This window comes from Mobula hypostoma, chromosome 30 (genome assembly GCF_963921235.1).
Source record: "Mobula hypostoma chromosome 30, sMobHyp1.1, whole genome shotgun sequence".
NCBI lineage: Eukaryota > Metazoa > Chordata > Chondrichthyes > Myliobatiformes > Myliobatidae > Mobula > Mobula hypostoma.
In genome coordinates, this window is record NC_086126.1 from 5,628,645 (window position 1) to 5,654,921 (window position 26,277).

Consider the following 26,277-nt stretch of genomic DNA (forward strand, 5'->3'; position numbering starts at 1 on the left):
AGTCTGTTCGAAGAATTTTAATTTTTGCATACTCTGCATTGCATTCTGGGAATTGCAGTCTTTGCCGCGTTTGGTGCTTGACAACTCGCGGAGCCGGGAACAACCAAACTTGATCATACTGAGGATACGTCGTTGATTGATGGTGTATACACCAATCAAAGCTAAGAGCACTAGGGACGTGGTCATTCATTGGTCAATTATGGCGAATAGGTGAGGCGTGGGGGCTGGTGTTCTGCGATAAACAGGTTTGATTGAATCAGCGGCGACATTTGCCACGGTGAGAGTGGCGAAAGCGAGATGGCGGATGCGCCGCCCGGGGTGGATGTGCCCGAACTGGGGACGTGGAGCATCCAAGAACTGCAGGCCAAGCTCAGCGAGATCGGCTTCCCCGCACAAGGTACCAGACCGCCGGCTCCCCGGAGTAGTCGTAACCGTAACCGAGGCTTATACTGCGGCCTAGGGGCATCCGGAGCCTGGAGCTCGCGTTCCTGGCGGCTAGTTGCCTGTAGGCTGAGGGGTGGGGAGAAGAGACAGGATAGGCAGCGTTACCCCCAGGCCCTGCTTTCGGCCCAGAGGTCTGCTCATTGCATTTGAAAGACGATAAGTAAACAGACGACTTACTAAAATAAATCCATACAACTAAAGCCTAACCGGTGAAATCATTAAAACCCAAGCGTACAATAAGACGAAAGGCATGCGCGCTTGTTTAAAAATGAACTGCCGTGTTATTGTAAGCTGTTTTAAACATCTGTAGAAACAAATTAATTTTGTAAGGAGTGAGTGAGCCATTTTTGTCTCTGTGTCACTTCGTAACATGTTGGTGATAATTGGGGAGTAGAAAGGGGGCATTATTGCTTTGGAAGGACAAAAGAGATCGTGAGGTCTCTGGATACTGCCCATTTTGGAGGGGTAGGGTGCTGCAAGAGGTGGGGAGATGCACTGACCCTGTCAGACCACCTGAATGGCAGGTGGGGAGAGCAAGCATTGCCCCTGTCGGGTAGGAGATGAGGATGGATGGGTGAGGTCTACCCCTTTGTCCTATCAGACGGGCGAGCAAGAGAGCACAGCCCTCACTGGAGTTGGGGGGGGGGAGAGAGAACTGAGCCCTTCCCCCTGTGGGAGGGGAAGGAGAGAGAGAGTTGGGGAGAGGACTGTCCATTTCAGAGGGGCTGGAGTCGGGGTCACTGATAGGGGTGTGGGGTGCTGAGTTTTCACTGGCCTTATGAGCTTGAATCTAACCCTTCAGGATCAAAGTATTCTTCTGCGGTCTCGTCAAATGGATTAAACTATTCAGAAAGTGAGGCATGAAGTTCTTTTGCCCGACTGATTTGGTCAGTTGCGGTGCGAGCTGGCTGTGTGTCCTTCAGCTTGAAGAATGAGATTGGGGTTCTGCAGGATCAGTCCTCATCCTTCAGTCAAACCGGTGATTCCATCTCTTCACTGAGGTCCCTGGCCTCCTCTGCTGCTACATTTGAGGCCCCACTGATTGGAGGAGCAACACTTCATATTCCGCCTGGGTAGCTTCCAACTCGACAGCATTAATGTTGATTTCTCCTATTTCTGGCAATTTCTCCACCCGCCTCTCCTTCCGTTCCTCATTCTGGTTCTCCTCCCGCCCAGGAATACCGTTGCCCGCAGATGTAGGAGGATCCTTCATTGCTGTTTTTGTAACAGTTTTGTTTGACCAGTCAGGGTTGTCGGTCCTGAGCTGAACCCCTGAACCTGGAGGACCGGTGGATCCAGTCTGACCTCTACCCTTTGACCTGTTTGGCATGGGTGACCCTACCAAGAGCCAAAGATTAAAGCCCTGACTCCAGCCAGCATAGCTCTCTGGGTCATTGAGGCACGCAAGTATGCAAACCCTACAACAAGATTGTGGTCCTCTTGGAAAATACTTGATATCTATGCGTAATTCATTTGGGGATTTAATTCTTACTTCCCTCAGTTATTGTATGTACTCCTGTGCTTTACACCCTGGTCTGAAGTTAAACAACAAAAACACTTGACTTGGCAGCCTGGGTTTGAACAGACGGTTTCACTCCCACCAGTGCGCGCACTGAAGAATGTAGTTTGTGGTGATTTGAAGTTGTTTGTGTTGGCTGGAGATCTCAATGACTCTGGGCAAGCAAGAGTCTTTCTCTGGATGTTATTAATACATTCGGCCCTCTGTATCCACAAGGCTGTCTACAAGAAGGGTCAGAGCCGTCTCTATTTCCTGAGCGGACTGAGGTCCTTTAACATCTGCCGGATGATGCTGAGGATGTTCTACGAGTCTGTGGTGGCCAGTGCGATCATGTTTGCTGTTGTGTGCTGGGGCAGCAGGCTGAGGGTGGCAGACACCAACAGAATCAACAAACTCATTCGTAAGGCCAGTGATGTTGTGGGGATGGAACTGGACTCTCTGACGGTGGTGTCTGAAAAGAGGATGCTGTCCAAGTTGCATGCCATCTTGGACAATGTCTCCCATCCACTACATAATGTACTGGGTGGGCACAGGAGTACGTTCAGCCAGAGACTCATTCCACCGAGATGCAGCACAGAGCGTCATAGGAAGTCATTCCTGCCTGTGGCCATCAAACTTTACAACTCCTCCCTTGGAGGGTCAGACACCCTGAGCCAATAGGCTGGTCCTGGACTTATTTCCTGGCATAATTTACATATTACTATTTAATTATTTATGGTTTTATTGCTATTAATTATTTATGGTGCAACTGTAACGAAAACCAATTTCCTCCGGGATCAATAAAGTATGACTATGACTATGTCCGTGCGTTCCGCATCTGCGGATTGGGATCGGGAAAAAAAAACCCGGAAGTGCTCTCTCCAGCACTCGTCGTTTGAACATTGTTCGCCTCGCGTCTCGTTCGGTCGCTACTTGTGTTGTGTGCACCCTTCGTTTCTGTGAAAAATTGCTCCTAAAAAGCAATTAAGTGGTCAAGGCAATTCCCCAAAGGCGAAGAGGGAGCATAGAGTACTGCAATCTAGAGATGATTAGAAGTATTACTCGTTGTTTGGGCATTGCTCACCTCGCATCTCGTTTGTTCGCTACTTGTGTTGTGAGCGAGAGGAAGGAGATTAAGGTTAGTAAGGGATGGCTGTCTGGCTACGTAAGGCACTACAGCCTCAAGAACATAAAGATCACGGGAGAATCGGTATCGGCTGATGCCGAGGCAGCATCAGCGTTCCCAGAGGAGCTACGATGGTTGCGTCTGTACTGAACATGAACAAACTTTTTTTTTCTTGTTATTATTCCCTAAACAATACAGTATAACAACTATTCTACAAAGCATTTACATTGTATAAGTAATCTAGCGATGATTTAAAGTACGTGGGAGGATGTGCGTAGGTTATATGCAAGTACTACGCCGTTTTATATACGGGACTTGAGCGTCCGCGGAATTTGGTATTCCCCGGGGGCATCCCGGAACCAAACCCCCGCGGATACGGAGGGCTGGCTGTACGTAGATTGAAATTTGCAGGTCGTTCCATCCGAGGATGTACGGATTGCAGTTCGAGGAGTTTTTATTTACGTAGAGCGGGTCAGGCCCTCCCAGCCCTTTGAACTGCCCCGTTGATTTAACCCTAGCCTAATCACGGGACGCTTTGCAATAACCTACTAACTTGCATGTCCTTGGAATGTGGGAGGACGTCTACGCATCCCATGGGGAGGACGGACGGACCCCTTCCAGGTGGCATCAGGATTGAACCCCAAACTCTGATGTCCCGAGCTTCAATTGCACTAACCGCTACGGAGGTTATTGGGGGGGGGGGGGGGATTGCCAGAGGCGGGTTCTTTATACAGAGAGTGGTGGAATGCCCTGCCGGGGTGGTGGTAGAAACAGATTAAAGGCATCCGTTAGTCTTGCGAGACCATGGATCTGCGCCTGGAAAGTCTTCACTCCAGGGTGCAGGCCTGGGCAAGGTTGTATGGAAGACCGGCAGTTGCCCATGCTGCAAGTCTCCCCTCTCCACGACACCGATGTTGTCCAAGGGAAGGGCATTAGGACCCATACAGCTTGGCACCGGTGTCGTCACAGAGCAATGTGTGATTAAGTGCCTTGCTCAAGGATACAACACGCTGCCTCGGCTGGGGCTCGAACTTGCGACCTTCAGATCGCTAGTCGAACGCCGTAACCACTTGGGCCACCTGCCCACACGTGTAGAAACAGATATATTAGGGACATTTAGAGACTCTTGGCTAGGTACATGAATGAAAGAAAAATGGAGATCCATGTAGGAACGAAGGGTTAGATTAAAAGGTCAGTACAACATTGTGGGCCGAAGGGCCTGTACTGTGTTGCAGAGGTCTATGTTCCAAGCTAGGACTTCATTCTTTGGAGGGTGTTTAAGTCTAGCTCTGGCACTTTTCTTGGTGGCTGGGGATTGTTTTGGGGCCCGGATTTAAATGTCACTTCGATTCAGCGTCCTCTGGCCCCCTGTCCTATCAGATAGCGGTGAAATAGAACTGCGCAGCATTACTGCTCGTATTAGCCAGCCGGTGGTGTGGTGGCATCAGCACTGGACTTTGAGCCGAGTGGGCCTGGGTTCGAATCCGGCTGGCTCCTTGGGTGCTTTCCAAGTTTGAAGGGTTGAAGGTTGGGTGCTTTCCCTGGGTTGAGCGTCGAGCTAGCAGCTCAGCCTTGTTTTTTAAAAAAAAAACAGAAGTACTAAAAATGGCAAAAAATGCTACCTAATGTGGTCACAAGGTGCAACAAACTATTTGAAGTACGTATACTATATACAACTTTGAGATTCCTCTCCGTAGTCGGTCACAAAACAAAGAAACCCAAAAGAACTCATTTTAAAAAAAACAGTCAAACTCCCGATGTGGAGGGAAAAAAAACCAAATTGTGCAAAGTGAGTAGTTGGTCACAGCCGAGCTAGGAGCCCGTTAGTTGCAGGCCACGGTCTCAGTTCAGCGCAGAGGTAAATCTCACAGAACAGCGAGCTGAACTCCGGCGCTTAAATCGGCCAAGCTTCGGGCGGTTTGTCCGATTTGAGCACTGGGCCAGATTAAAGTGTCGGGATGTCAGGGCCGGGGGCAAGAGACAGGCCAGTGTTTAGCTCACTGCTCCGTGAGTGAACTGTGATGCGTATGTTCCAGAATGTTCCGTTTACTTCAGGGAAATCCACATCCCGCCTGCCAGCGCCAACGAATGGTAGAATGAACATCGAGAACATGCAAGCACTCAGCAGGCCATGCTGGATGTTTTCAGGGTGGTCCCAAACCCGTAATGCGGAACATTCCTTCCCCCTCCCGCAGATGCTGCTCGGTCTGCTGGCTTCTTTCAGATTTGTTTCTCTTGCTTCCTGCACCCGCGATCCCCGCCGCCTCGGGGTTTGCGTCGCCGATCAGTTTCGAACTTGCTGAGCGCCAGGAGCGGGCTTGATGGGCCGAATGGCTTTTGTATTTGGCCGTGTGACGGTTCAGTTTATTGGCCAAAGCTTCTATTTCTGCTCGCCACTGAAGCAGCATCTCCCAGTGGCCACCCATTCTCATTCTGGTGTGCCTTGTCTTGGTCGTCTCTGCTGCCGCAATGAGGCCAAACTCCGGTTTGAGAAGCAACATCTCGTCCTGTCTAGGTAGCCCCCCCCCACCCATTTTTGATTACCCTCTCACCCCCTTCTCTTCTCCTTGCCTCCTTCTGGTGACCCTCCTTCTCTGTCCACTGTCCTTTCCTATCAGAATCCTCCTTCTTCAACCCTTTCCCTCTTCCACCAATCACCTCCCAGCTTCTTACTTTATTGGCCCTCCCCCACGCACTCACTTTCCCCCTCACCTATCACCTCCCAGCTTGTACTCCACCCCATTTTCTTACTGTGGTTTCGTCCCTCTTCTGTCCCAGAGTCTCAGCCCGAAACGTCGGCTGTTTATCCCTCTCCATACATGCTGCCTGACCTGCTGAGTTCCTCCGACGTTTAGTGTGTGTGTTGCTCTGGATTTCCTGCGTCTGCTGGATCTCCTGTGCACTTATGTCCAGACCAAGCTGAAACGGGGCAGATTTTTCACAGCCTGAGGACGTGACGAGTGGCCATACGTACGTGGGTATTTTTAGTTGTTGTTAAAAGCTGCGTCTCTGTCTGGCTCCCTGACCACGAAAGCTAATCAAAGGTTTTAGATGATGTGTGTACCAAACTGTGTGGCCATCTGTAACCTGGGGTCCCTGTGTAATTCTAGCAACGTCTCCAGGACTTTTTGCTGCAGCACGGAAGCTGTTCAACCCGCACAAAACTAGTGAGCATCTTCAGCGGGGCCGCTGTGAACTTGCACCCCGCATCCCTCTTCCTGCCCCGGTAAGACTGGGGGCCGCAGTGGTTTCTGTGACGCCGTTGCAGCTTCCCGGGGCATTGCGCGGTTCAGAGTTCAATTCCTGGCACCATTTTGCAAGGAGTGGGCACGTGGCCAAGTGGTTAAGGCATTGGACTAGCGATCTGAAGGTCGTGAGTTCGAGCCCCAGCCGAGGGAACGTGTTGTGTCCTTGAGCAAGGCACTTAATCACACATTGCTCTGCGACGACACCGGTGCCAAGCTGTACGGGTCCTAATGCCCTTCCCTTGGACAATGTCGGTGTCGTGGAGAGGGGAGACTTGCAGCATGGGCAACTGCAGGTCTTCCATACAACCTTGCCCAGGCCTGCGCCCTGGAGAGTGAAGACTTTCCAGGCGCAGATCCGTGGTCTCACAAGACTAACGGATGCCTTTACTTTATCAGACTTTATGTATATTTTTCATAAATTCTATTGTATTTCAATATTTTCCTGTATTTCAAAAATGAATCTCTTTGATAATAAATTTACTTTGACTTTTAAACTGAAAACAAAAGGGCAGACAAACCGAGGACTAGCCTTTGAAAGCCGATAAAGATATACTTTTAGATGCATTGTACACTAGGTGGGCCACCTTATTTGGTAGACCTGCTCGTTAATGCAAATATCTAAATCAGCCAATCACGTGGCAGCAACTCAAAAGCATCAAAGCATAAGAGCACGCCGACACGGTCAAGAGGTTCAGTTGTTGTTCAGACCAAACATCAGAATGGGGGAAGAAGTGTGACTCTGACCGTGGAGTGATTGTTGGTGCCAGATGGGGTGGTTCGAGTATCTCAGAAACTGCTGATCTCCTGGGATTTTCATGCACAGCAGTCTCTAGAGTTTACAGAGAATGGCGTGAAAAACAAAACAAAAAAAAACAAATCCAGTGAGCGGCAGTTCTGTGAGTGAAAACGCTTTGTTAATGAGAGAGGTCAGAATGGCGAGACTGGTTCAAGCTGACAGGAAGGTGGCAGTAACTCAGTGGAGTCCCTGTGTGTGGGTTTTCTCCGGCTTCCTCCCACAGTCCGAAGACGTACCGGGCAGGTTAGTTGGTCGCTGCGAATTGTCCCACGATTAGGTTCGGGTTAATCGGGGCTGCTGATGGCGGAGTGGCTCGAAGGCCTCCTGAAGGGAGTATCCCTTTTGCGATTTGAAGAGCGATGCGGGCTTCGATTTGGTGGTTGTCCCATCGTATCCGATGATGGCAGCAGACCTGCGCGGGGAAGATCTGCTGCACCAGGGCAGTTCCACTCCCTCGACCTTGGAGGCCAGGATCTGGAGGTGCGAAAGGTCGTCACAGACTGCGGATGGCCGAGGCATCTTCCGGACCGTGTAGTGCCCTTCGCTGTCCTTGTAAAACATGGTACGGGAGCTGCACCAACCTTGATCACTGGGCACTGCAGAGAGTGGTACGGACAGCCCAGCGCATCTGTGGATGTGAGCTTCTCTTCATTGAGGGCATACAGCGGCTGGCCCGTGAAGAAGGCCTGGAAGATTGTCGGGGACGTCAGCCACCCCAGCCATGAACTGTTTCAGCTGCTTCCATCTGGCAAACGCTACCACAGCATTAAAGCAAGAACCAACTGACTATGAGACAGTTTCTTTCTACAAGCCATTAGACTTTTAAATTCACAGGTCTACATTGCGACACAGTTATTATGCAAAAATTTTTACTCCCCCACGTCATGGGACGGATGTAAGATTGAAACAAATTCGATTCAACTCCTGGCCGTTGGATGTCACCGTTGATCTCGTCTGCACGGAGCTGGTTTCGCGTGCTACGACAGGCGTGCCCCCCGGGCTACGAGGCCCCGCTGGCTACTTTGCCTGTCGAAGCGGAGTACCGGGGTGTGGGTTGCTATCCCATGCAAACAGCTACTTGGAGCCACAGGGGAGAGCTGAGTGTCCGGTGGGGACCAAAGGTGAGCGAGCTGCCCCAGAATGGACACGACAAGCCCCTTCACCAGAGCTGCTGCCCCTCCCTGGACACGCCATACAATCCCGGCTTGCATTTAGCTGGTCTTCAGCACCACGGTGATGGGTGGTAATACAAAGCCAGGAGATGCTTAGAACAATAACTAGGTCAGGCAGGAGTAATAGAAAATCTGCAGATGCTGGAAATCCGAGCAACACACACACACACACACAATGCTGGAGGGACTCCGCAGGTCAGGGAGCATCAATGGGGGGTGAGGGGAGTACAGTCAACGGTTCGGGCCAAGACCTTCCGCAGGACTCCTCATCTTTTTCTTTCTCCGTCCTGCCGAAGGGTCTCGGCTTGAAATGTCGACTGTACTCTTGTTGCCTGGCCTGCTGAGTTCCTCCAGCATTGCCTGTTGCTGGGGTCGAAGCGCTCGGCAGAGATGGTGCTCGGTGTCGGAGGGCTGGTCGGAGGCTCGAAGTTTTCAGACGGACTCAAGAGTCGGCTGTGGTCGGGTGCTTCCAGGATGCTGCATCGGCAAGTTTGCGGCGCTGGAAGCTCATGGCAGGGAGAGTTTTTCTTCCTTCTACCGTCTGCGTGAGATGATGGGACTTTCGAGAGACTTTGAGACTTTTTCTTTTTACCATGCCCATGGTCTGTTCTTTGTCAAATTACAGTATTGCTTTGCACTGTTGTAACTATATGTTATAATTGGTTTTTGTCAGCTTTTCAGTCTTGCTTTGTCTTGTGTTTCTGTGATATCATTCTGGAGGAACATTGTATCATTTCTTAATGCATGCATTACTAAATGACAGTAAAGGAGGACTGTGTGTCATAATCTAATCTAAAAAATCTAACATTTTGGGTCAATGAGTATTTGAAGATACAGTGGAGAAATCTCCCTTCCGGCCCTGCGAGCCGCACTGCCCGGCGACCCACCTAATCACCGGACAATTCACAGTGACCAATTGACCTACTAACCGGCACGTCTTTGGACTGTGGGAGGGAACCCACGCGGTCACGGGGAGAACGTACAAACTCCGTCCAGAGGACACCCGAATTAAGCTCCAAACTTTGAACGCCTCAAGTCGTCGTAGCTAATCGCTACCGCTACGTGGCGCTCCTGGTAGGGCAGACGGCCGAGATTCTTCTCCCTCCCCCAGCGGTAGAGGTATTCGGCAGGTTTAAGGTGAGAGGAAGCAGTTCTGAAGGGGGGTCTTCAGTGATCTTTGATATCTGAAGTACTCCACCAGAAAAAAAGGCGGAGGGATCGGGTAGAATTGTAGAGTACAGGGAAGATCCTTTGCCCCATCTGGTCCATGCCAGACTGTTCACCACCATCTTCTCATGGCTTACTAGTGATGGGAAATGAAGTTGCTGGTACCAGGATGACTTGTTTCCTGCTGATTCTGGTGCTTGGGTCAACAATGAAGATCCTGCATCACTCAGGTTGGAGGAACAACACCTTGTATTCTGTCTGGGTAGCCTCCAACCTGATGGCATGAACATTGACTTCTCTAACTTCCGCTAATGCCCCACCTCCCCCTCGTACCCCATCCATTTTTTTTTCTTTCCCTTTTTTTCTCTTTTTTTTTCTCCCTCTGTCCCTCTCACTACTCTCCTTGCACATCCTCTGGGCTGTCCCCCTCCCCCTTTCTTTCTCCCTAGGCTTCCCGTTCCATGATCCTGTCCCTCCTCCGGCCTCGTATCCCTTTTACCAATCAATTTTCCAGCTCTTGGCTCCATCCCTCCCCCTCCTGTCTTCTCCTATCATTTCGGATCTCCCCCTCCCCCCCCACTTTCAAATCTCTTACTAGCTCTTCCTTCAGTTAGTCCTGACGAAGGGTCTCGGCCCAAAACGTCGACTGTACCTCTTCCTAGAGATGCTGCCTGGCCTGCTGCGTTCACCAGCAACTTTGATGTGTGTTGCTCCATCTCTGTCTGTCTGTCTCTGTAGTGCCCAGGTGTGGGTCAGGGCCCTCATTTCTGCCTCAATGGCATGGTGCCCTTTGGTCTCCTGCGTTTCCTCCGCCCTCCAGGGGTCCGGTGAAGCCCTGTCTCGACGATGGAGCCGGCCCCACCTCTCATCACTGGGCCAGTCCATCGCCAGCATTTCCTCATCGTGATTGTGGCCATGTCCCCTCGGTGAGGCTGAAGGAACAGGGCGCGGTCGGAGAACTTCCTTGGCCAGAAAATACGGAGGGTCTGCCGGAGGCTGGTGGTGTGGAATGCCGACATCTTGGCAAGGCCGTTCTCTGTCGTGCGCCAGCGTTCTGACCCGTACGAGAGTGTGGGCAGAACATAGCTCTGCTATAGCGTCACCCTGGCGTGGACACGGGGTCCCAGGACACAGCCTCTGATATGTTAGCACCAAGCTACTGACCCTGTCCGCCTAACGACCCCCTAATGAGGACTGGCTCATGGACCTCCGGCTTCTGCCTGCTGTAGTGATAACCAGCTCTGTTTGGCAGTGTTGAGAGATTGTTTCAGATCAGATTTCCAACCTTAGTTTGTCTTCAATCCTGCAGGTTGCAAAACTTTAATGTTCAAAGTAACTTTTATTATCAGAGTGCATGTGCACATACAACCCTGAGATTAATTTTCCTGCGGGCATCCTCAGCAAATCTATAGAGTAGAAACTATGACAGGATCAATGAAAGATCAACCAGAGTGCAGAAGATGACAAACTGTGTCAATGCAATAAACAGGGGTCCCCAACCTTTTATGCACCGCGGACCGGTTTAATATTGACAATATTCTTGTGGACTAGGGGGCGGGGGTGTGTTCAAGTAGGGTTAAACTCACCTCAACATGTCTTTTACAGTTAGGGTTGCCAACTTTCTCACTCCCAGATAAGGGACAAAAGTAGCAAGTCAAATACAACACGCTTGGGTTTACCCCGAGAAAGACTACCATGACCATGAAGCCTTGGGCGGGCACCTGTGTGCGCATGCACGTATGTGACGTGGGCATGCGTGTACGTGCTGATTTTTTTTCCACAAATCGGTTTCGGCTTAATCTTCCCGACTATACTGTACATACATTATTTCTACTTTATATAGGCTATGTATTTATCATATCATTCCTGCTTTTACTATATGTTAGTGGTATTTTAGGTTTTATGTGTTATTTGGTATGATTTGGTAGGTTTTTTTCTGGGTCTGGGAACGCTCAAAAATTTTTCCCATGTAACTTAACGGTAATTGCTTCTTCGCTTCACGCCATTTCGGCACGAAAGGTTTCATGCGAACGCTCTACCTTAGCGGCGGAAATACGGGACAAGGGCGGCGCCGTATGGGACAAGCCAATTTAGCCCAATATCCGGGATGTCCCGGCAAATACGGGACAGTTGGCAACCCTGTGTTCAAGTTCAACAGTGCGGGACAGGGAATGAGGAAAAGGTGCAGCTGACTCATATCGTTTCCTCACGGCCCGGTAGCACATGCTTTGCGGCCCGGTGGTTGGGGACCACTGTCAATAAGTAAAGAGAACCTGAGATAGCAAGATAAAGAGTGAGATCACTGGTTGTGGGAACATCTCAATGGAGTGGCAAGTGAATGTAGTTCTCCCCTTCTGTTCAAGAGCCTGATGGTTGAGGGGTAGCGACTGCTCTTGAACCTGGTGGTGTGAGTCCTGAGGCTGTTGTACCTTCAACCTGACGGCAGCAGTGAGACGAGAGCATGGCCTGGGTGGTGGGGATCTCTGATGATGGATGCTGTTTCCCTACGACAGCGTTTCATGTAGGTGTGCTCAATGGCCGGGAGGGCTTTGCCCGTGACGTACTGGGCTAAATCTGATGTGTGGATAATTTGCGATCCTAGAACAGAGTTTCCAATTTGGGGTCCACGGACCCTTTGATTAATGGTAGGGGTCCATGGCATAAAAGTTGCTGGGAGGCCCTGTCCGTGTGTGTGTGTGTGTGTGTGTGTGTGTGTGTGTGTGTGAGAGAGACACCCCAATGTAGAACATAGAACAGTCCAGTACAGGCCCTTCGGCCCGTGATGTGGTTTGCACGCTTTGCTTCACAGCTCTGTGCTGTCACCTTAACCTCCTCTAAGATCAATCTGATTCTCCCCTGCCACATAACCCTCCACTGTTCTTTCATCCATGTGCCTATCAGGGAGGAGGCTACGTAGCGTCCACACCAGGACCACCAGACTCATTTTTTAAAAAAAAGTTACTTTTCCCAAGTAGTAAGGCTGATCAACACCTCCCTGCACTAATACACCCCTCTACCACTGTTTTACCATTTCCTGTCCAAGTCCCCTTTTGTCAGGGCTTCCCACTCTATTTTATGCCGTGGACCCCTGCAATTAACCGAGCAGTCGGCGGACCCCAGGTTGTTTTCTCCTGCCTTGCATACAGACACTCCTGTGCCTAGCGTAACTTTACAGGCATGCAATCAATCTATATCTATAAGCTATCTTATGAATTTATATTTATTGTTTTCTTTTATTACTGTGTTCTTTACCTTGCCCGGGGTGGGGGAGGTTCTGCTGCATCGGATCCAGGGTAACAATTTTTTAATTCTCCTTTACACTTGTGTACTGGAAATGGCATTCTGGGATCTGGGAACAATCTGGGATCTTGACGAAAATGACACTTGGGGCTGTGTATGGTGATGTGTGCTTTGGTAGTAAATTTACTTTGAACTATCTAAGAGTCTGTGAAATGTCCCGAATGTATTTGCCTCTACCACCATCCCTGGCAACACCTTCCACTCGCCAAAAAAGGTCTTCTGATCTTCCCCTGGGGACCATTTTTGAGCTATTTTCAAAATCTTTGATTTGTTAAAGTACAGATGTTGGCTAATAACATATTTCACTATATGATCAGGATTTTTTTCCTCCTTTCTTTCTTTACCAAGCAGCTTTGATCTTGGTAGTGGGTTTAGATTTTTTTTCTGTATAATAATAAAATTATCATATTTCAATATTGTGATTTAATTTACATGAATATGGAGTAATGAGATTGCAAGTGTGATTCAACTGTTCTGATATTTTATCTTATAGTATATACTTGTGCTCTGCATTCTTTATGTAGAAATTAATAATAAAAATATTGAAAAGGGAAAAAGATATTTCCCCTAAGCTTCCCCCTACAACAGCACATCTACTTTCCTGGAAATTTGCCTAGTTTTGGAATGTCACTAAAAACTTCTTGGTGCACATTGGAGAGTGTCCTAACTGGTTGCATCATGGCCTGCTGTGGAGACACCAATGCCCAGCAACAGGTGGTGGTGGATATAGTCCAATATGTCCTCTTGTATTAGGCATTGCCACCCTGGGGATAAAGATTCTGGATGTCCACTTTTACCTATGCCTCTTGTCGTCTTGTACACTATCTCTCGTCCTCCTTCGCTCCAAAGAAAAAAAGCCCCAGCTCTCTCAACCTCTCCTCATAAGACGTGCTCTCTGATCCAGGCAGCATCCTGGTGAATCTCCAATCTCAAGCTTCCACGTCTTTCCCATAAATCTACGATGGACCTGAGGCTCCAGGAGAGAAATATACATGTTGGTTGATTGGATGATGATTTGTGAATTCTGTAAGGGTGAATTTCCCGACCCTGGGGGGAGGGGGTGTCCCCTGTTACTGCTGTCTTTCCAAAAAGTACTGCAGATAGGGGCATTGTAACTTGAGTGCTGAAATCGCAGTGGGAAGGGGCTTCTGCCAGTCGCAGTTTCTCTGCTCTAACATCCTGTGTCTTTGTTTTGGAAGGTGTGCGGGAGGAGCTCATCGAGCGCTTGAAGAAGTACAGTTTACAAGTGAGTGCGTCCACACCCGCTGATGCCTTCTCGGTGGCTGCCACCTGGCCTGCCGCTGGCTTCCGACTCGCCCGTGTGCTCGTGGCGTGGGCAGTTGTACTTGCGCCTCCCGATCTTGGGTGCATGACAGCGTTCGGGAAAGCAGGGCCCTCTAGTGCTCTGTCGTAGATGGTGTGGAACGGGGCCTAGCTGGGCTGAGAAGTGGCAGATGGTGTTCGATCTGGGAAAGTATAAAGTTTTGGAAGGTCGAACTTGAAGGCAGAATACGGGGCAAATGGGATGATTCATAGCAGTGTGGAGGAACAGATGTCAATCTCTCGAAAAGTTACCACACAAGTTGATAGGTGGTTAAGAAGCTTTATGGGGTGTTGGCCTTCATTAGTTGGGAGATGGTGTTCCAGAGCTGCAAAGTTATGTTACGTATCTTCAAAACCCTGGTTAGACCACACTTGGAATATCATAAGCACAAGAGAGATTCTGTAGATGCCGGAAATCCAGAGGAACACGCACAAAATGCCGGGGGAACTCAGCAGGTCAGGCAGCATCTATGGAGAGGCATCCAGTCTCGTCCAGAAACGTCAGCTTTGAGGCCCCTCCGTAGACTCTGCCTGACCCGCTGAGTTCCTCCAGCGTTTTATGCCTTTGAATATTCTGTCCAGTCCTAGTCGCCCTTTAGGAAGGATGCGGAAGCTTTCAGTGAGGGATGCAGAGGAGATTTGCCAGGGTGCTGCCTGGATTAGAGAGTAGGTCTTGTGAGGAGAGGTTCAGCGAGCTCAGAGAGGGGATCGGCAGTGACCTGTTAGAGGTGTACAAAATGAGAGACATGGATCGAGTGGACAGCTAGAGACTTTTCTCCCCCCCCCCCAGGGAGGAAGTGGCTAATACGAGGGGGCATAATTTTAAGGGGGTTGGGGGAAAGCATAGGGGAACGTCAGGCACATTTCTTGTACACAGAATGGTGGGCGTGTAGAGCACACTGCCGGGGGTGGATCTGGAGGCAGATACATGAGGGATATTTGAGAGATTCTTAGAGAGGCATATGGATGAAAGATGCGGGTGGGGGGGGGGATTAAATTGATCTCGGAATAGGTTACAGGGTCAGCACAACATCGTGGGCCAAAGGGCCTGTACTGGTCTACGACATCACATGAAGAGGGTAGTAACACACACACAACGCTGGAGGAACTCAGCAGGTCGGGCAGCATCTATGGAGAGGAATAAGCAGTCGGCGTTTGGGGACAAGACCATTCATCCAGGATGTGCTGGCATGCAGAGGGTTCAAAGGAGGTTTGCGAGAATGATTCTGGGATTGAAAGGCTTATCACATGAGGAGCGTTTGATGGCTCTCGTTCTGTATTCAGTGGAATTCAGGAGAATGGGGTGACCTCATTGAAACTTATCGAATGGTGAAAGGCCTTGATAGAGTGGGTGTGGCGACGGTGTTTCCTTTGGTGGGGGAGTGTAAGATCACAGGGCACAGCCTCAGAATAGAGGTATATCCATTCAGAACGGAGATGAAGAGGAATTTCCTTAGCCAGAGCATTTTGAAGATGAAGAGGAATTTCCTTAGCCAGAAAATTTGTGGAATTTTTCCTCCCACGGGCAAGTCATTGGGTATATTTAAGGCAGAGCTTGATTAGTCATGAAGGGATACGGGGAGAAGGCAGGAGATTGGGGCTGGAGGGAAATTGGATCAGCCATGATGAAATGGCGGAGCAGACTCGATGGGCCAAACGGCCTAATTCTGCTCCTGTAGTCTTATGATAAGGACCTCCCCTATTTATATTGCACGACCCACCACTTGTGGTCGCTGTTGCTCCAGTCACTTGTTTCCTTGATGGCCGAGTTTGGTTTGAGGGAGGTGTTGGCCCTCTACTCCGTCACGGTTGAGGTCAGTTGGATTCCCTTGGTCTCTGGCAGGCGGTGAGCACCTTTAACTGCATCACTGCCTGATATTGGGCGGCCGGGGGGGGGCGCAGGGGGCTGCTGCACAGGATTGGAAAAAGCTACAGAGAGTTGTAAACTCAGTCAGCTCCATCGTGGACCCTACTCTCCATGGGATCCAGGTCAGCCTTAAAAATTGAAGACCCCCATCACTCAGGGAATCCCCCTTCTCATTGCTACCATCAGGGAGGAGGTACAAAAGCCTGAAGACACACACTCAACGATTCAGGAACAGCTTCTTCCCCTCTGCCATCCGATTTCTGAATGGACATTGAACCCACGAACATGACCTGACTACTTTTTTATTTTTGTTTTTTCACTTATTTAACTACTTTATATATTTACGTAGTGGGCACGTGGCCAAGTGGTTAAGGCATTGGACTGGCAATCTGAAGGTCGTGAGTTCGAGCCCCAGGCAAGGCAACGTGTTGTGTCCTTGAGCAAGGCACTTAATCACACATTGCTCTGCGACCACACTGGTGCCAAGCTGTATGGGTCCTAGTGCCCTTCCCTTGGACAACATCGGTGTCGTGGAGAGGGGAGACTTGCAGCCAGTCTTCCATACAACCTTGCCCAGGCCTGCGCCCTGGAGAGTGAAGACTTTCCAGGCACAGATCCATGGTCTCGCAAGACTAACGGATGCCTTTATTATTTATACTTACAATAGTCCAGCTTTTTTCCTCTATTATTATATATTGCACTGTTGCTGCAAAGTTAGCAAATTTAACTGCACCTGCTGGTGGTATTAAACCTGCTTCTGATTCTGTGTTGCAGACCGGAACCATCCTGAACCGTCCTGTGCGTAAGGATGAGCTGGACAAGGGGCACCCGATGTCGTCGATGCCTGGGCAGGTGAGCTGAACTGGCGGAGCAGAGGGGGGAAATGCCTGCTGTCGTGAAGCTGTCGGGGAGAGAAACTGGCCTCCGGGACAAAGCAGAGCCCGGGTTACCAGAGAGTTCCCTAGAAAGAGAGGTGTTCAGCTTCCTTATTACAGCAGTGGCGGGTTTATGCTACTCCAACAGGACACTCTGTTCCCCACCCCCTGGATCCTGGCTACTGGGATCTCTCTCAGTAGCAGTTAACACACTTCACGGCAGCAGCGATCACAGATCAGGGTGCAATTCCCGCCGCTGTCTGCGAGGAGTTTGTACGTTCGCCCCGTGTCTGCGCGGGTATCGTCCGGGTGTTCCAGTTCCCCCCCCGCGTCCCAGAGCCGTACGGGTTAGGGTAAGCGAGTTGTTGGCACGCCAGGTCGGCGCCGGTGGGCCGCCCAGCGCAACCCTCGCTGATTTGGCCTGACGCAAGCTGTGGCGCCGTTTGCTGCACGTTTCCACGTACGTGTGACAGGTGAGGCTGAACACCGCGCGGGCCAGTGCGAGCTGTTGCACTTGGCTAGGTCTGACACGGTGAGCGGCAGGGCACTGAGGAGTGCGGTAGAACAAAGCGATCTGGGAATACGGGTCCATAACTCATTGAAAGTGGCGTCACAGGTAGATGGAGTCGTAAAGAAAGCTTTTACCACTTTGTCCTTCGTAGAGAACATATAGTACAGCACAGGAACAGGCCCATTTGGCCTGCAGTGTTATGCTGAACCAAATCAAAAACCCTCAAAAACTACTTCTCCCCCCCCCCCCACCTACGCCATGTCCATATCCCTCCATCTTCCTCACATCCATTTGCCAATCTAAGCATCACTTAAAAGCCTCCAATGTATTTGCCTCTACCACCATACCAGGCATCCACCACTCTCTGAGTAAAAAACTTGCCCCTCACATCCCCCTTTGAACCTACCCCCCTCTCACCTTCGATGCATGCCCTGTGATAGTAGACATTTCTACCCTGGGGAGAAGATGCTCTCTGCCTCTCATAATCTTATAAACTATCAGATCTGTAGTCTCTAAAGCAGAGGTTCTCGACCTCTTTTATGGCCTGGACTCCTTCATGGCAGACGCCATTTACTGTGGATATTCATGGCAGATGCAATTTAATGTGGATAAATGTGAGGTTATCCATTTTGGTGGCAAGAACAAGAAAACAGATTATTATCTGAATGGTGGCCGATTAGGAAAGGGGGAGGTGCAACGAGACCTGGGTGTCATTATACACCAGTCATCGAAAGTGGGCATGCAGGTACAGCAGGTGGTGAGAAAGGCGAATGGTATGCTGGCATTCATAGCAAGAGGATTCAAATACAGGAGCAGAGAGGTACTACTGCAGTTGTACAAGGTCTTGGTGAGACCACACCTGGAGTATTGTGTGCAGTTTTGGTCCCCTAATCTGAGGAAAGACATTCTTGCCATAGAGAGAGTACAAAGAAGGTTCACCAGATTGATTCCTGCGATGGCAGGAGTTTCATACGATGAAGGACCGGATCAATTAGGCTCATACTCTCTGGAATTTAGAAGATTGAGGGGGGATCTTATTGAAACGTATAAAATCCTAAAGGGATTGGACAGGCTAGATGCAGGAAGATTGTTCCTGATGTTGGGGAAGTCCAGAACGAGGGGTCACAGTTTGAGGATAAAGGGGAAGCCTTTTAGGACCGAGATGAGGGAAAACTTCTTCACACAGAGAGTGGTGAATCTGTGGAATTCTCTGCCACAGGGAACAGTTGAGGCCAGTTCATTGGCTATATTTAAGAGGGGGTTAGATATGGCCCTTGTGGCTAAAGGGATCAGGGGGTATGGAGAGAAGGCTGGTACGGGGTTCTGAGTTGGATGATCAGCCATGATCATACTGAATGGTGGTGCAGGCTCGAAGGGCCGAATGGCCTACTCTTGCACCTATTTTCTATGTTTCTATTAACCCGAGGACCCCAGATTGGGGACAGTTGATGTAAAGGGAAAAGCAGAATGCAGAATAAAGTGTTACAGTTACAGAGTGCGGTGCAGGTAGATGATGAGGTACAAAGGCACGATAGCAGAGACCGAGTCCTCCTTTTTTGTACAGGAGGCCGTTCAGGAGTCTCTTAACAGTGGGATGGAAACTGTTCTTGAGCCTAGGGGTGTGTGTTTGTAAGCCTTTGTATCTTCTGTCTGATGGAGGAGGGGAGAAGAGAGAATCTCGAGGGTGAGATGGCTTCCTGATTCTGTTGGCTGCCTTCTCAAGATAGTGAAAAGTACAGGAGTCGACGGAGGCGAGGCTGGTCTACCTCCACAACTCCGCAATTCCTTCTGCTGTGCCATTGCTGCACCGAGCTGCGATGCATCAGCTTGTGACGGTAGATCTCAAAACTGTTGAGGTCAGAGATTCAACCCTGAGATCCATTGTCCCCACGGACAGCCCAGAAACGCAGAAAAACCATGGGACCCGTTTAAAGAGAAACATCAAACCCCCAGCACGCAGAAAAATAAAAATTGTGCAAACGGCAAGAAAGCACGAAAAACGCAGTGTAAAACATCAAGCCACAAAGTCATCAAAATAGTCCAGAAATGCTCCGTTCAATCCAGCACAACTAGATGCAATATTGGATCTCCTGTTAGGAAACGAATTAGGGCAAGTGACAGAAGTCTGTGTGGGGGAGCACTTTGGTTCCAGTGATCATAACACCATTAGTTTCAACTTGATCATGGACAAGGATAGATCTGGTCCAAGGGTTGAGGTTCTGAACTGGAAGAAGGCCAAATTTGAAGAAGTGAGAAAGGATCTAAAAAGCGTGGATTGGGACAGGTTGTTCTCTGGCAAAGATGTGATTGGTAGGTGGGAAGCCTTCAAAGGGGAAATTTTGAGAGTGCAGAGTTTGTATGTTCCTGTCAGGATTAAAGGCAAATTGAATAGGAATAAGGACCCTTGGTTCTCAAGGAAGATCGCAACTCTGATAAAGAAGAAGAGGGAGTTGTATGAAATGTATAGGAAACAGGGGGTAAATCAGGTGCTTGAGGAGTATAAGAAGTGCAAGAAAATACTTAAGAAAGAAATCAGGAGGGCTAAAAGAAGACATGAGGTTGCCTTGGCAGTCAAAGTGAAGGATAATCCAAAGAGCTTTTACAAGTATATTAAGAGCAAAAGGATTGTAAGGGATAAAATTGGTCCTCTTGAAGATCAGAGTGGTTGGCTATGTGCAGAACCAAAGGAAATGGGGGAGATCTTAAATAGGTTTTTTGCGTCTGTATTTACTAAGGAAGCTGGCATGAAATCTTTGGAGTTGAGGGAATCAAGTAGTGAGACCATGGAAACTGTACAGATTGAAAAGGAGGAGGTGCTTGCTGTCTTGAGGAAAATTAAAGTGGATAAATCCCCGGGACCTGACAGAGTGTTCCCTCGGACCTTGAAGGAGACTAGTGTTGAAATTGCGGGGGCCCTGGCAGAAGTATTTAAAATGTCGCTGTCTTCAGGTGAAGTGCCGGAGGATTGGAGAGTGGCTCATGTTGTTCCGTTGTTTAAAAAAGGATCGAAAAGTAATCCGGGAAATTATAGGCCGGTGAGTTTAACGTCGGTAGTAGGTAAGTTATTGGAGGGAGTACTAAGAGCCAGAATCTACAAGCATTTGGATAGACAGGGGCTTATTAGGGAGAGTCAACATGGCTTTGTGCGTGGTAGGTCATGTTTGACCAATCTGTTGGAGTTTTTCAAGGAGGTTACCAGGAAAGTGGATGAAGGGAAGGCAGTGGATATTGTCTACGTGGACTTCAGTAAGGCCTTTGACAAGGTCCCGCATGGGAGGTTAGTTAGGAAAATTCATTCGCTAGGTATACATGGAGAGGTGGTAAATTGGATTAGAGATTGGCTCGATGGAAGAAGCCAGAGAGTGGTGGTAGAGAATTGCTTCTCTGAGTGGAGGCCTGTGACTAGTGGTGTGCCACAGGGATCAGTGCTGGGTCCATTGTTATTTGTCATCTATATCAATGATCTGGATGATAATGTGGTAAATTGGATCAGCAAGTTTGCTGATGATACAAAGATTGGAGGTGTAGTAGACAGTGAGGAAGGTTTTCAGAGCCTGCAGAGGGACTTGGACCAGCTGGAAAAATGGGCTGAAAAATGGCAGATGGAGTTTAATACAGACAAGTGTGAGGTATTGCACGTTGGAAGGACAAACCAAGGTAGAACATACAGGGTTAATGGTAAGGCACTGAGGAGTGCAGTGGAACAGAGGGATCTGGGAATACAGATACAAAATTCCCTAAAAGTGTCGTCACAGGTAGAGAGGGTCGTAAAGAGAGCTTTTGGTACATTGGCCTTTATTAATCGAAGTATTGAGTATAAGAGCTGGAATGTTATGATGAGGTTGTATAAGGCATTGGTGAGGCCGAATCTGGAGTATCGTGTTCAGTTTTGGTCACCAAATTACAGGAAGGATATAAATAAGGTTGAAAGAGTGCAGAGAAGGTTTACAAGGATGTTGCCGGGACTTGAGAAACTCAGTTACAGAGGAAGGTTGAGTAGGTTAGGACTTTATTCCCTGGAGCGTAGAATGAGGGGAGATTTGATAGAGGTATATAAAATTATGATGGGTATAGATAGAATGAATGCAAGCAGGCTTTTTCCACTGAGGCAAGGAGAGAAAAAAACCAGAGGACATGGGTTAAGGGTGAGGGGGGGAAAGTTTAAAGGGAACATTAGCGGGGGCTTCTTCACACAGAGAGTGGTGGGAGTATGGAATGAGCTGCCAGGCAAGGTGGTAAATGCGGGTTCTTTTTTAACATTTAAGAATAAATTGGACAGATACATGGATGGGAGGTGTATGGAGGGATATGGTCCGTGTGCAGGTCAGTGGGACTAGGCAGAAAATGGTTCGGCACAGCCAAGAAGGGCCAAAGGGCCTGTTTCTGTGCTGTAGTTTCTATGGTTCTATGGTTCTGTGTTGTTCGTTGGCTGCAGGGCGTGAAGCCAGTCTGCCCCGATCAAAATTGCGCAAAATAACAACATTTCATGGGTTAAGGGCAGTGGTCCCCAACCACCGGGCCGCAAAGCATGTGCTACTGGGCTGCGAGGAAACGATATGAGTCAGCTGCACCTTTCCTCATTCCCTGTCACGCACTGAGCTTGAAATAACCTACCAAATCATACCAAATAACACATAAAACCTAAAATAACACTAGCATATAGTAAAAGCAGGAATGATGTGATAGATACACAGCCTATATAAAGTAGAAAGTAGTTTCACTTAACAGAATCGGGAAGATTAAGCCAAAACCGACTTGTAGGGGGAAAAAATCGACACGTACACACATGCGCACACAGGTGCCCGCGCAAGGCTTCATGGTCATGGTAGTCTTTCTCGGGGTAAACACAAGTGTCCCGTATTTGACTGCTACTTTTGTCCCTCATTTGGGAGTGAGAAAGTTTGCAACCCTACTTGAACCCCCCCCCCCCCGCCCAGTTGGCCGGTCCACAAGAATATTGTCAATATTAAAGCGGTCCGCAGTGCAATAAAGGTCAGGGACCCCTGGTTAAGGGTGAAAGGTGAAAAATTTAAGGGGAGCATGAGGGGAAAGCTGGTCACTCGGAGTGTTGTGAGAGTGTGGAACGAGCTGCCAGCACAAGTGGTGCTTGTGAACTCTGTTTCAATGTTTAAGCGAAGTTTGGGTAGATACATGGATGGTAGGGGTACGGAGGGCTGTGATCTGAGTCAGGTCGATGGGGGTAGGTAGTCTAAATGGTTTGGCATGAACTTGATGGACCAAAGGGCCTGTTTCTGTGTGGTACTGCGCCATGACTTTAAAGATAAAAGCCTTGGCTCACTCTACCTATCCTCACAAAGGCATGCCTTCTAATTCAGGCTGAATTTTCGTAAATCTCCTCTGTACCCTCTCGGAAGCTTCCACATCCTTCCTCCAACACCGCGACCGGAGCTGAACGCTTCTGACTCGGGCGCCCTCTTGTCTTCCGCAGATGGCCGGGATGCAGATGCCCCCGCGATCGATGGGGATGTCCCGCATACCCCATCCCCCTCAGGGCCTGCAGATGGGCTTCCCCATGGGGGTGGTGCCGCCGGGGATGGGCCCCCGCATCCACATGTCTCCGGTGGACCCATCTGCCCTCTCCGAGGAGGAGCGGCTGAAGCTGGCGCAGCAGCAGGCCGCCATCCTGATCCAGCAGGAGGAGCGGGCCAAGCAGGTAACCGGGTACTGGGGGTTGGGGGGTGTTTCAGAATGTGATTTGGCAGCGGGACGTCGACCTCGAGTGACGGCCATGTGGGACTGATGGATTCTGTTGTAACCCGAGGTGCTTACAGAGGCACACACGATCTTCTGCTTCCCGGTCACTTTGTTAAGCTTTGTTAGAGCAACTAGAAATTCAAACGAATGGCGATAGAGGTCTACCAAGTGGGGAGAGAGAGAGAGGGACATAGAGCTAAGAGGGCATGGTGCCTCAAGGTTAGATATTTTATCCCCATAGATGTGGAAAATTGATTTCAAATTTGTAGAAAAGGGTTAACCAATGGGAAAGTAGTTATACAAACAACACAGTAGCAAGAGAAGATCTGAGTTATACTAGTATAGGCACTAGGGAACACACTGAATTGCATTTACACACTGTGACCACTAGGGGGATGCATTGAACAACTGCATATACACACTGTGACCACTAGGGGGCACACTGAGCTGCATATACAGACTGTGACCACTAGGGGGCACACTAAGCAGTTACATGTGTATAACAACTTGACTTGAATTGGTTGATTATTGTCACACGGACCGAGATACAGAGAAAATCTTGCGCACTGTTTGTACAGATCAGATCGTTACGCAGTGCATTGAGGTAGAATGAGGTGACGCACTGAACAACTACTCATGCATACGGTGACCACAAGGAAGCGTACGAGGTAGTGGTGCTTGATGTGGGGTGCAGTTCCTTGCATATAACCACTTAAAATACAAACAGATAAATTGTTAAACTGCATAGAGTGTCACGGTTAAGCATTCTAATCCAAGAGTTAAACAGTCACATCCACCAGGATCTTCCCAGCAAGGGGAATCTCTGTGCTGTAGGAACCACCCATTCATTGCTGGCATGTTGGCTCTGTAACTGTCCACTGCCGCTGTATCCGCTCTGTGTCCAGCTCTTCCCTCTTCCGGGAAGCTTTGTCTTGTGTGTCCACCTTTCCTGGTGTTTGTTCCTCGTGCCTGGTGGTCCTTCAGATGGCGCAGTATGTGCCCCCGCGAAGGTAGGGGGCTCTGAGAGGTGGTCCCGCTAGTGGGTTTAGCTATCCTTGAGCTAATGATGGTTTTCGTGGGGGGGTGGGGGAGGGTGCGCGGGGCTGTGGCGACAAACCTGGTGGTATTCCTGATCTCTATCCTGGTAGCTCGGGAATAAAGTTTTCCTGAGTTCCGCTTTTCCCAGGGGCTGTACGACCTGTCCGCACTCTGTGACTAACCTCACGGCAGACGAGGGCGCCGCTCCGGGTAAAACGCAGCAACACATGGCGTCAAGGAGGCCACATTTGACCTCGTGACCTGCTCCTCCTTCCAGGGCGGCGAGCGGATATTTGACGATCAGGTGAAGGATCAGGAGCTGCTTCAGCAACAGAAGCGGGTAAAACGATCCGTCTGGGGCGGCCTGTGAGCTCGGCGTAACCCGCGGCCCCTCCGGCCTGGTTTGGGTAGCAGGGAGATGCCTCGAGGAAGCTTGAGAGAGAGAGAGAGAGAGAGAGAGCGCGTGTGGGTGTGTGTGTCTGGAAGACTGCCGATGAGACGTGTGTGTCCGTGCGCAAGTTCACACACAGGTCTGAGTGTTGGAGTTTGTTTCTGTGTCCGCAGTTCTCCCTGCAAGGGTCACAAGTTGTGTGGAGGTACGAGGTGCCCCTGAATGGTGCCTGTAAATTGGGGTGGGGGGGTTAAGGGAGGAGGCGATGGCGGTTCAGTTGCATGCTAGAGTGCTTGTGCAGGCGGCTGAGCCACGTGTCTCCTAACCACTCACCCGTCTCCTCTCTCTCTCTTTCCTTCTCTCCCTCCCGTCAGGCGGCAGCGATGCTGGAGCACGAGCGGAAGCAGCAGGAGATGGTCCAGATGCAGCAGGGGAACCAGGGACCTCGGCCCCTGGAGGTCGTGCCTCGGCCGACGCTGGGACCTCGAGGTAACCGGCCAGTTCGCCACACTGCCGGCCCAAGGCTTTGCAGTCTGTGTGTCTGACCCGTCCCTCCCCCCCTGGTCTATGTGCATCTGACCTGTCTCTTCAGCCCCCTACACCCCTGGTCTGTATGCGTTGGATGCTCCCGCCCGCCCGCCCCCCCCACCACTGTTCTGTCTGTCTTTGTGACATGATCCACGCCACTGTTAGATACCTGAGTTGGCCTCAGGGTTGACGTTGCCGACTGGGGTTAAACAGCCTGGAAGATGGCAGAGGTGACCACTCAGTCATAGATTGAAGGTTGTGCCCCTGAGACAGGCATGGGGTGGGAAGTCCCTCACCCCCCCCCTCCCTTCCGCCCCGTAGGAGGGGAAGAAAGTCACTGAACACTGGAGGGCAGCACCAATGGCAGAGGTCAGCCCCCATCCGAGCACAGATGCCACGCCACAATGTCTCCGGCGCCTCCTCACCTGGACTGCAGCAGCAGGCAAGCACGCGGCTTGAGGCCTAGTTCTTGCTACAACCGAGGCTGCTCAGCTCCCACGCCACCCGTCTGGTGTCCAAGCAAGGGAAACGGACCTGCGGCACCTTACACTATCAAAGTCCGACAGGGTCTTGCGATCTTCAGCATTCCTCACAACCTCATTGAGCCCCCGGAGACAAAGGAAAGCCCGCCAGTCTCTCTCCCTCCAGCCCTGTGGTGCCCAGGACCGGACATTCACTCCTCACTCAATCCCGATAGTTTGTCTCCCACCACCCCAATCATGTCTCAAGATATTGAGACTATTTACGTTAATAAGATCCTTGTCAACATCTGTTTTCACTTTGACACGAAAGAGCCTTTTTCTGTTGATCATTGTCAAAAAAAAAAGTCGAATTAGATTCGCGGTGATTCAATGTCGTAAAACAATAAAAGATGTAAACTTCCAGGCGGGGCAGGGTAATTTTTATAGGCAGTATAATAATCAGGCACTTGGCATACGGGTCTGCTTTGGTCAGAGCACGGTGTGCGGGCTGGGTCAGTCCTTTCGCTGATTCCCAGTGCAGCTTCCAGACGCTCCATGTTCTCCCTTCTGCCTCCTCCAGGCCAAGAGCTCATCGTGCCACCGTTGATGATCGTGCCTTTTGTTTCTTTAGATCCCTCTGTAATCATAACCCAGCCCCTCCTTCTATCTTGTCCATGGCGCATGATGCAGGGAGTTTCCAGCCATCCTCTGACTCTGTGCTTCATGGAGTGTAAAACCCACCCACTATCCGTTTTAAAATCCCACCCCATCCCTTAAATACATCAGCTTCTTGTCTTCCTCAGGCACTTCCCTGGGG

The 26,277-nt window shown here is 49.9% G+C and overlaps 1 protein-coding gene across 2 annotated transcripts in view; it reads left to right on the forward strand.

Moving 5' to 3' along the window:
* Window positions 1-241: 241 nt before the first annotated feature.
* The window catches only part of sf3b2 (splicing factor 3b, subunit 2), an 80,585-nt gene continuing 54,549 nt past the window's right edge, over window positions 242-26,277 (forward strand). Inside the window, exons 1-6 of one of the 2 annotated variants that reach the window (XM_063036661.1) lie at window positions 242-397; window positions 13,951-13,997; window positions 16,716-16,793; window positions 22,777-23,001; window positions 24,358-24,420; window positions 24,846-24,960. In XM_063036661.1, the coding sequence (XP_062892731.1) occupies window positions 298-397; window positions 13,951-13,997; window positions 16,716-16,793; window positions 22,777-23,001; window positions 24,358-24,420; window positions 24,846-24,960 (628 nt within the window). In that variant the 5' untranslated portion in view covers window positions 242-297. The remainder of the gene's footprint in view (window positions 398-13,950; window positions 13,998-16,715; window positions 16,794-22,776; window positions 23,002-24,357; window positions 24,421-24,845; window positions 24,961-26,277) is intronic. The other variant, XM_063036662.1, reaches the window with a different exon arrangement.